This window comes from Conger conger, chromosome 3, assembly GCF_963514075.1.
Source record: "Conger conger chromosome 3, fConCon1.1, whole genome shotgun sequence".
Taxonomy (NCBI): domain Eukaryota; kingdom Metazoa; phylum Chordata; class Actinopteri; order Anguilliformes; family Congridae; genus Conger; species Conger conger.
The window spans coordinates 2,303,295-2,313,294 of NC_083762.1; the positions used below are offsets into that span (position 1 = coordinate 2,303,295).

At 50.5% G+C, this 10,000-nt stretch overlaps 1 protein-coding gene across 1 annotated transcript in view; it reads left to right on the forward strand.

Moving 5' to 3' along the window:
- The window catches only part of ablim3 (actin binding LIM protein family, member 3), an 85,679-nt gene that overhangs the window by 65,785 nt on the left and 9,894 nt on the right, over window positions 1–10,000 (forward strand). Inside the window, exons 11-15 of the mRNA XM_061237075.1 lie at window positions 1–28; window positions 233–362; window positions 2,363–2,461; window positions 8,762–8,893; window positions 9,359–9,429. The exon at window positions 1–28 is cut by the window's left edge and continues 2 nt beyond it. Of these exons, the coding sequence (XP_061093059.1) occupies window positions 1–28; window positions 233–362; window positions 2,363–2,461; window positions 8,762–8,893; window positions 9,359–9,429 (460 nt within the window). The remainder of the gene's footprint in view (window positions 29–232; window positions 363–2,362; window positions 2,462–8,761; window positions 8,894–9,358; window positions 9,430–10,000) is intronic.

A 10,000-nucleotide genomic window follows, 5' to 3' on the forward strand; every position in this document is an offset into this window, starting at 1 on the left:
CCTGGGAACTCTGTCTCCATACTCACAGGTAATGTGTGTGAGTGTGTGTGTGTGTGTGTGCGTGCGTGCGTGCGTGCGTGTGTGCGTATGTGTGTGTGTATGTGTGTGTGTGAGTGTGTGTGTGCATGTGTGTGTGTGAGTGTCTGTGTGAGTGTGTATAGAGTGTCTGTGTGAGTGTATGTTGTGAGTAGTGTATGTGTGTATTCTCACACACTCTCCTGTGTGTCTGTAGGATATCTATGACAGTATGGACCTCAGACAGAGGCGTTGTTCCAGTCCTGGCTACATCGACTCTCCATCCTACAGTCGCCAAGGCCTATCTCCCACAATGCACCACTCCCCCCAACACTGCTACCGCCCCGGTGAGTTACCCACAATGCCCCACTCTACCCACAATGCCCCGCTCCCCGCAGAACTGCGACTGCCGGGTGAGTTACCCACAATGCCCAGCAGAGCACACCTTACTCGGGGCGGTGTAGAGTCGCCATTATCAAGATCATTTGGGTCTTAGGAAGCAGAACTTTCTTTACCTTTATTACTGTAGAATTTACCAACATATATATATATATATATATGTATATATATACCATGTGGAGTACAGGTCAAGTCTATACATTCTATAAATATATTGGTTCTCCAATAGAGTTTAACTGTAGTGCTCTGGAATACACCTGTCGGCCTGCAGGGTTTGCCTGTACAGCTGTTAGTTTCACCGGTGATCCAGACGCCCCCTCAAAGCAGCTGATGCAAGCAGCCACCTGTGGCCACTCATGCCCCTTGGAGCCAATCCCCTGCAGTGTCCTCACCCTCACTGATCACATGATGTCATCACAAGCCCCCCGATTCTCACAGTCCAGCTCTGCTGCCCTGCCTTTGGGCTTTCCCACTGGATGCCCCCCTCCCGCCCCCCCCACCGCACCCCATATGGCTTATCCACCCCCCCTTTAACACAGGCCCCTAAAATGGCTGCCCTCACCCTGCCTAAGATGGCTGCCCCCACCCTCTCCAACATGGCCGCCCTGTGTGAACCTGACCGGTGTTTTTGCTGCACGGGATTGCTCTACTCCACCCATCAACACCATTTCCCCTTCCCTGGTTATGACACTGTAACAGAACAGAGGAAGCAGACTCATCGGCTTCCAGGAAAACCAAAAACTCAAGGCCTCTTAGTTTCTTCCTGTAAGAGGATGCTTGCTCACTCCTGTGTCCAGAGTTTGTGTCACACTAGATTTCACACTAACCCCTCCCTCCCCTCCCCCGTCCTTAATCATGGAATCCTGATTGGCCTGAATAGCCTCTTCCACCTGCTCTTCCACCTCCACACCTGTAAAGCATGATGTCATAGGAATGAGGACTCAGTAGAGATGGAAAAGAGCAATGAATAAGCTCTTTCGGCCCCAAAGGATTCATTCAGAAACGGTGTGCTAGCCAACTGGCTAACATGAAAAATAGAATATCAGCATCCAAATTTTATATTAATCATTGTCCAGCAATGTTATTTCTTAAGCACACAGCTCCTCATGTTGTCTGTGATAATTCTAGAGCAGTTATTAAAACAATTTGCTCATTTTGTACGCACCGATATTGGTGGAGAATATAATAAATAATATTTGTTAAGAGCAATTCATTTTGAGGCAACCTGACCTGGGTTAAATGCATATTAAATATTTGTTTGTTTGTCGGGTGACAATGAAACATTGATGAACGTGATTTCAGTCGAGCTGGCCGCAGCAATATTCGGTTTGTAGTGATTGGAGGGCATTTAGACTTTCTACTAATGACAACGGCCACAGTCTCCGCCGGTCGACAATACAACGTTGATGAAAGCTTGGTGATTCCAGTCGAACGGCGCTCTGTCACTGGACCATAAACTGGCCTTAATGGTGCAGAAACACCTGGCAGAATAGCGGGCGTGACCTCTGACCCCCAGCGTGTTTGCGGGAGCTGATGAGACCGGAGGCTTAGTGAAATCTGAGGCGGGTTCTTTGTACCAGGAAGTGCTGGTGGTTTAGTGTGGCTTTGTCTGCTCAGGTTGGCACAGAATGCATTTTTCCGACACCCCTGAAATGCACACTGTTCCTGATTGGCTCATTTCCAAGCAGGGACTGGTCTTGGGTGTGAGTCGGGGGGGGGGGGTGGGGGCTAATGTTTCACTCATGTGTCACTCAAGCTTGAGAAACGCAGGAGCACCTACAGCTGATGAGGATTCATTCAACAAACAGTGGGTTAGCCACCTGACTAGCGTGGAAAAAATGCATTTCAGTATCTATAGTATAGATCAGTATCGGGGGGCAGGGGCGGGGCTAGCTGTCACTCATGTTGTTGTTCTGTTGCTGTCATTGGCCGGGGGGCGGGGCTACAGGCTCGGAGAGTGGGCGGAGCTCTCCCTTTTACGGTCAGCTCGACGCCCGCTGCAGCACCCCCACCGCGTACCAGCCCCCCAAGCATTTCCATATGCCAGGTAGGCCTCGCTTTCATCACCCCCCATACCCCATCCCCATCCCCCATCCCCCATACCCCAATGCACCAGACTGACTCTGTAAAGTATTTGATTCCAAAACAGCTATGTATTTGACCCAGGTCTGGTGGGAGGAGACCTGTGGAAAGCCCTAACCAATCAGCTTCTCCCGTCACTGCCCCTCCCCCTCTCCTCATTTGCATGTTACCCCTGCATCAACCCCTTCCCCATCTTTGGCCATGGTCTCTCCTGCTCCGGTCGTCATGGGCGATAGCTGGCTGTGTGACATCATCGCTTCTCTGTTATTTGATTGGGTGTGATTCTCCTGCCAGTGTGTATCCTGTGTTCCCATTGGCTCCTGCCCTATGGACTGTGAGTGTGTGGCACGGGCATCACAGAGGTCTGCATTTCAGCTTTTGGTTTTTATCATCCAGTCACATGACCATGCGGTAAACTGCACTTCCTGTCTGACTGGGGTCACTGTGAGTGATTGACCGGAGCAAACAGGAAGGGGGAGGTCAGGTGACAGTGACAACATAACCACAGGAAACCGCTTAACTCCGCTTCACAGCAACTCTGAATATTTGGACAGTTCTATGGAAATACCAAGTACTTAAGATAAAGTGTTATGATAATTAATATTTGTTATTGCATCGCGAGCAGTTTCTGTTGACCAGTGTATCTGTTACTGACAAGGACCAAGTATCCATCCCAGCCGTTGTTCAGGGATCAGCAACTCATGGTCCTCGTGGGCCGAGACCAGCTGGTTTTCCACCCTCCCTTTACCTGGGAGTCAGGTGTGTTCACCCTCCTTTACCTGGGAGTCAGGTGTGTTCACCCTCCCTTTACCTGGGAGTCAGGTGTGTTCACCCTCCCTTTACCTGGGAGTCAGGTGTGTTCACCCTCTCTTTACCTGAGAGTCAGGTGTGTTCACCCTCCCTTTACCTGGGAGTCAGGTGTGTTCACCCTCCCTTTATCTGGGAGTCAGGTGTGTCCACCCTCCCTTTACCTGGGAGTCAGGTGTGTTCACCCTCCCTTTACCTGGGAGTCAGGTGTGAAGTCTGGCCAATCAGGAGCACTAATTGTTCAGCTAATTACCCGGAGGAAAGAAAAACAGGGCTGGATTTGGAGGCCCAGAGTTGATGATCCCGGCTGTATGTGAATATTACTGCGCAGGTATGTAGCTCACGCTCTGTGCTGTGTGATGTTGTGTACGAGACTAAACTCACTGGAGAGGAGGCGCGAAGCCTCCGTTCCTCGGCACAAATCCTCCTCTTCCTCCTCCTCTTCCTCTCCTTTCTCTTTTTCACCATCCCTCTCTTTTTCTTCTCAGCCTCAGGGGACCCCAACATCTACAGGAGACCCCCCATCTATAAGCGGAATGGTACAGTCTGGCTGATGCCCCACCCCACCCAATCCCTATCTCTCTGCTCATTGGTCCATCAGCCTCCCCCCCATCCCTATCGCTCTGCTCATTGGTCCATCAGCCTCCCCCCCATCCCTATCCCTCTGCTCATTGGTCCATCAGCCTCTATCCCTCTGCTCATTGGTTCATTTCGGGGAGAGCTCAGGGAGTCCGGGTCCATGCGCTCTGTTTTTGTTCAAGGACCAAATTCCCCGAATGTGCCCCGCAAGTGCAGTAATGCCCTCTTTGGGTAATGACGGGTATGTTTTCCAAGCAAAAAAGGTACAAAGTCATTCATTAATTACAGCCAACTATTGCTGGCTAGGGGTACAATTCTAGGTTTTTTGGAACCACTCCAGCAACAAGTATTTGCTCCTTTTGAGGCACCTTTTTTTTGTGGGAGTGCGTAGCGTCAGATCAGCCGCTGCCAGTGGTGCCGCCGTAGTGAGCGTTCTGTGAGCGTTCTGTGAGCGTTCTGTGAGCGTTCTGTGAGCGCTCCGTGAGCGTTCTGTGAGTGTTCTGTGAGCGCTCCGTGAGCGCTCCGTGAGCGCTCCGTGAGCGTTCTGTGAGCGTTCTGTGAGCGTTCTGTGAGCGCTCCGTGAGCGTTCTGTGAGCGCTCCGTGAGCGTTCTGTGAGCGTTCTGTGAGCGTTCTCCCAGAGCTGGACCGTCCCTGCCAGACGGGCCGAGCAGCACCCGGCACTGACTGGGTTATGGATCGCGGGTCGATGCGCTGAGTCCCTGTGCAGCCCTGGGGCTCTGTCACTGGCAGCTGTGCGGAGCGTCTCAGGCAGGCTGTGTGTGCCCCTGCTGCTCTGGAGCGCCTGGGCTGGAGGAGATCAGCTCCTTTCCGCTCCGTGGTGAGTGAGGCTGGAGGAGATCAGCTCCTTTCCGCTCCGTGGTGAGTGAGGCTGGAGGAGATCAGCTCCTTTCCGCTCCGTGGTGAGTGAGGCTGGAGGAGATCAGCTCCTTTCCGCTCCGTGGTGAGTGAGGCTGGAGGAGATCAGCTCCTTTCTGCTCCGTGGTGAGTGAGGCTGGAGGAGATCAGCTCCTTTCTGCTCCGTGGTGAGTGAGGCTGGAGGAGATCAGCTCCTTTCCGCTCACAGAGGCTCTGAAGAGGGACGTTATTCTGAGATTTCTGAGGTGCGGTGAAGTGGAGAGGTTTGGAGCGGTTTGTTCTTTCCCGGTTTGTGTTCGTCAGGAGAACGCTTGTGTTCGCTGGGCTGCAGCAGGTCCGTGTGAATTCGGAAGCTTGTAGCTCCCACTTGGGAGTTAGCCACAAGCTCAGGGCTTTCCCATTACAGTAGTCACCTCGTAGTAGCAGCTCACAAGAAGCTGGAGAAAGCTTCTGTTCACCTGCCTGGCTGTCTGTTGAGAATATAAAAATAGATATACAAACTTATTTAGGAGTTAACCGTTTCTCGCCGGTATTGTGTATTCCGACATTTTCCGGCATTCCGGCATTTCTGACATTCCGACATTTCAGCTCCTACTTGACAATTCGGAGCTGTGAGAAGACATTCGTAATTCAGTACGATATTTTAGCTGTGAAAAGCGATTCGAGTCAGAAAGCGCCATTCCAGTGTGTCTTTCCGGGTCGGAAAGGTCGGAATTCCAAGTTTCCGAGGCGTCCGGAATGCGGCATCTTGCTCCACGCTGGCCCCTCCCTCCCTGTGGGGAGTGAAAACTCCCATGATGCCTCTCTTCTCGGGTTTAATGGAAGAAGCTGAAACGCCCTGCGCTGTCTCATCGCCCTCTCCCTCCTGTGCCAGAAGCTTCCGCGTGTTTACATAATCAGCGCTGTGCGATCCCAGCCTAGTCACGACTTCTCAAAGGCCGTCACATTAACAACTCCCGAGGTGTCTCGTTTTTTATTTAAGTCTGACTGCTGCACTTCACGCAAAGCATCCGAGTGTAGACCCCCTGCAGAGCTTACGGATCTCAGAGCTGTTCACCATCTTTGATGTTGTCTCGTTCTGTGTTTGTGTTAGTGTGAGTTTACGGCGCAGTAAACCCCCCTACAGAGCTTACGGATCTTAGAGCTGTTCACCATCTTTGATATTGTGTTGTTCTGTGTGTGTGTTAGTGGCGGTGTGTGTGTGTGTGTGTGTGTGTGTGTGTTGGTGATGGTGGTTAAAGATGCTCAGTGCTTTTTTTTCCTGTGAAGGATCAGGCTTTCTGTGGATTCAGATCCTCTCTGTGCTTTCAGCGTTTAGAGAGAAAAAGCCTCAGCGCATGTTTACCTGTGAGCTGCATGTCATTCTGTGTGTGTGTGTGTGTGTGTGTGTGTGTGTGTGCATATTGTGTCTTGTGTTCCTGTGCATTTTGGGTCTGTGGTCCCTGTGAGGTGCGGGGGGGGGTAGGAGGGGGAGCACACACACACACACACACACACACACACACACACACACCCCCAAACACACACACAAGCTTCCACACAGTGCCACAGACAGACCTTGTGACCCATCCTGAGTTGCTCACAGTAGCTCTCAGGGTGTAATATTTATTGTTCTTCCTGTATAATGAACAGCACTGTGTGCAACTGCCCAGAGAGCAGAGTGTGACCAGGACTCCTGCAGAGGAGACGGAGCAGGTCACACAGAGAGGGTCAGAGTCGGGCGGGTCATGCCGACCTGCTGGTCATGTTTAATACATGCCCTCCAGCCCTTCTGCGGATGTCTCCGGGGAGAGGGCCTGTTTGAAATGTCACATCCCCCGCCCCCCCCCCCCCCCCACCCCCTCTACCCCTAACCGAGCAAACCGCCAAGCCAATCTGAAAGGCCGCAGAGCCTCAGTAAATGCCCCGTTAGCAGAGTGCCAATCTTAAGCGCAGAGCCCGCGAGGGTTTCAGCAGAAGGCGTTTACAGAGAGCTTGGCTGAATTCTGGGAGGTGGGGGTGTGACGTTCTCCGATTCCCTGGCGCACAGAGACGCTCTTAATGATCTGTGACGAATGCCCCCCCCCCCCCCCCCGCTGACTCCTGCAGATCCCGCCACTGCACCTGGACTAACATTAGCATTAGCACTGCCCCTGCTAACATTAGCATTAGCACTGCCCCTGGACTAACATTAGCATTAGCACAGCCCCTGCTAACATTAGCATTAGCACTGCCCCTGGACTAACATTAGCATTAGCACAGCCCCTGCTAACATTAGCATTAGCACTGCCCCTGCTAACATTAGCATTAGCACTGCCCCTGGACTAACATTAGCATTAGCACTGCCCCTGGACTAACATTAGCATTAGCACTGCACCTGGACTAACATTAGCATTAGCACTGCCCCTGGACTAGCATCTGCGCCTGGATTAGCATTAGCATTAGCACTGCCCCTGGACTAGCACTAGCATTGGCATTAGCACAGCCCCTGGACTAGCATTAGCATTAGCACAGCCCCTGGACTAACATTACCATTAACACAGCCCCTGGACAAGCATTAGCATTAGCACAGCCCCTGGACTAGCATTAGCATTAGCATTAGCATGGCTGCTCTCTCTTCTGCTCGCACTTTAAACATGAAGAATGGAGTGATGAATCATGAAGTCTGTGTCCGTTTTTATTTTGGGGTTCATTTCTTCTGTGGGGCCGCAGACCTGTAATGTACGGCTGTGTACAGCTGCCGGCATGGAGGATGCACTGCAGAAATGTCTTTATTTAGTCTCTTAACGAGGCTTAAAATCCTTTTCTCTCCACAAGTAGAAAATATTTTATTTTTTGAGAGATGTGAAATTGTCAAATTGTGAAATTAGCTCACCTCATTGGCAATAATTTTGTGTTATTTAGCAAAAAATAATAATTGGGCTAAATTCATGTTTTTGCAGTACGTACGGAGTTGCCTCTCTCACGACTCACCATAATAAGCTGTGTGTCTGTGGATATGTTTGCGATCCTCCATGTTGTAGCTCACCTGTGTGAGATCCTCCAGGTCGTAGCTCACCTGTGTGGGATCCTCCATGTTGGAGCTCACCTGTGTGGGATCCTCCAGGTTGTAGCTCACCTGTGTGAGATCCTCCAGGTTGTAGCTCACCTGTGTGGGATCCTCTGCTTGCCTACTGATGATCTTCCTTCCTTCCCTCTTTTCTTTCACTTATTTTCACACTTTTCTCTCCCTTCATCCACCGCTGTACTTTCCCTGATCGACTGTCCACTCTGTAAGTACCTATCTGCACCCCACGTCCGTCCGTCTGTCTGTCTGTATGTGCATCTTTCATTCAGTGCTCTGGATGTGGTAAATAAAAAGTCAATTTGGGGGGATCATTCCATGAGTTTGTTTTGGCGAATGAGTCTGTTTGGTTTACAGACACAGTTTGCGTTCGCTGTGCGTAATGGTCTGTGAAATGCAATAATCTGTTCCAGGCAAGTATTATTTATTTAATATTAGCTACATTTGCTGTAGGATTATTCACACACAGACATCGACGTGCCCACACTTTGACACGCACACAGACACGCACACACAGCTGTCTAATAGCTGTTCTTATCCAAACTGCGGAAATAAAAACAGGCCTACAGACGTAGCCAAAATTCACCTGTAGTATCCACCAGTGTGTAAAACATTCTGTATTTCCTCAGGTGAACTCTTGACCCTTTTCCTTACATAACTCATTCTCCTACACTGGCATGTGGGTGGGATGGATACAAGAAGAAAAAAACCTATTAGAGTGCTAATAATAATACTGGATTTTTGTCATGGAATATGATTTCTTCTCTTCTGGATGGATTTGATGATTTCATGAGCACAGAGCTGACGAGGAAGCGTTCTCTCTTTCTCCTTCTCGCAGATTAATGTTTGCTTTTCTCTTTCAGTTGCCATCCGTTCCTGTGTGTGTGTGTGTGTGTGTGCTGTCATGTTGGGGGGGATATCTGTGAGTCTGGGGTAATCGACAACCTCTCCCCCAACAGACGTCTCCTCAGCCTCCACGAGCAAGACAAGTGAGGACATCGTGGAGTCCTCCAAGTTCCCAGCAGCCTACTCTCCCGAGCCCTACCAGCACTCCGAGACCGACTACTACCACTACGTGCGCTCCCCCAAAGGTGAGCAGCTCAACACCTGCCAGGCTTCATCCTTACCTGGGATGGTGGCAAGCTGTCTGCGGATTAGGTTTGGGGTTATGGTTAGTGGTTAGGGTTAGGATTAGCATGAGGTTTGGGGTTGGGGGTTAGTGGTTCGGATTAGGGTTAGGATTAGTGTTATGGTTAGGGGTTATGATTAGGGTCAGGGGTTAATGGTTAGGATTAGGGGTGGGGGTTAGTGGTTAGTGGTTAGGGTTAGGATTAGCATGAGGTTTGGGGTTTGGGGTTAGTGTTGGGTCAAGGTGGAGTTGGTGTCAGGGGTTATGATTAGGGTCAGGGGTTAATGGTTAGGATTAGGGGTAGGGGTTAGTGGTTAGGGTTAGGATTAGCATTAGGTTCGGGGTTAGTGTTGGGGTCAAGGTGGAGTTGGTGTTAGGGGTGAGTGTTGTTTAGTGTTTGACTGATCCTCCCTCTCTCTGTCTGCAGCTTCTCGAGCTCCACGGCGAAGATTTTCCTCAGGAGGAGAGGAGGACGGCTGGAGTCACAGTCTTCACAGAGTACGAGACTAAACTTCCTCTCTCCCTCTCTTTCTCTTTGTCTCTGTCTCTCTGTCTCTATCTCTCTCTCTCTGTCTCTCTCTCTCTCTCTGTCTCTCTCTCTCTATCTGTTTCCCTCTCTCTGTCTCCCTGATCTCATATACATCTCTCTATACTCTATGTGTGTGTGTGTATGTGTGTGTGTGCATGGTTTTTTTGGTTAAGAGAGGCAGGTTACAGCCGCTATGCTGCTGAGCTGAAGATGGAGATCAGAGAGAGTAGAGGAGGTGCCAAGATACCTAAGATATACGGAGTTACAGTATATGCGTAGTGCTGAGTGCATTATCTGAGTCCTAACATAATCCTGTCATAACAGGAAGCTACAGTAGACATGTATTCCCCTGCGGGTGCTATAATCAGACAGCCCAGAACGGCACCATCTTTTTAACAGCAGGGGTAAAGAGACCCCTCCCGCTGATTTCTGCTTATTACTTATCGCCATGACAACTGGCCGTGGGGATTGTTTTCCCAGCAGAAAACGGCCTTGTCGTGCTCCGGTAAAGTTCTTTGCTCTCTGATTGGACCAGAATTC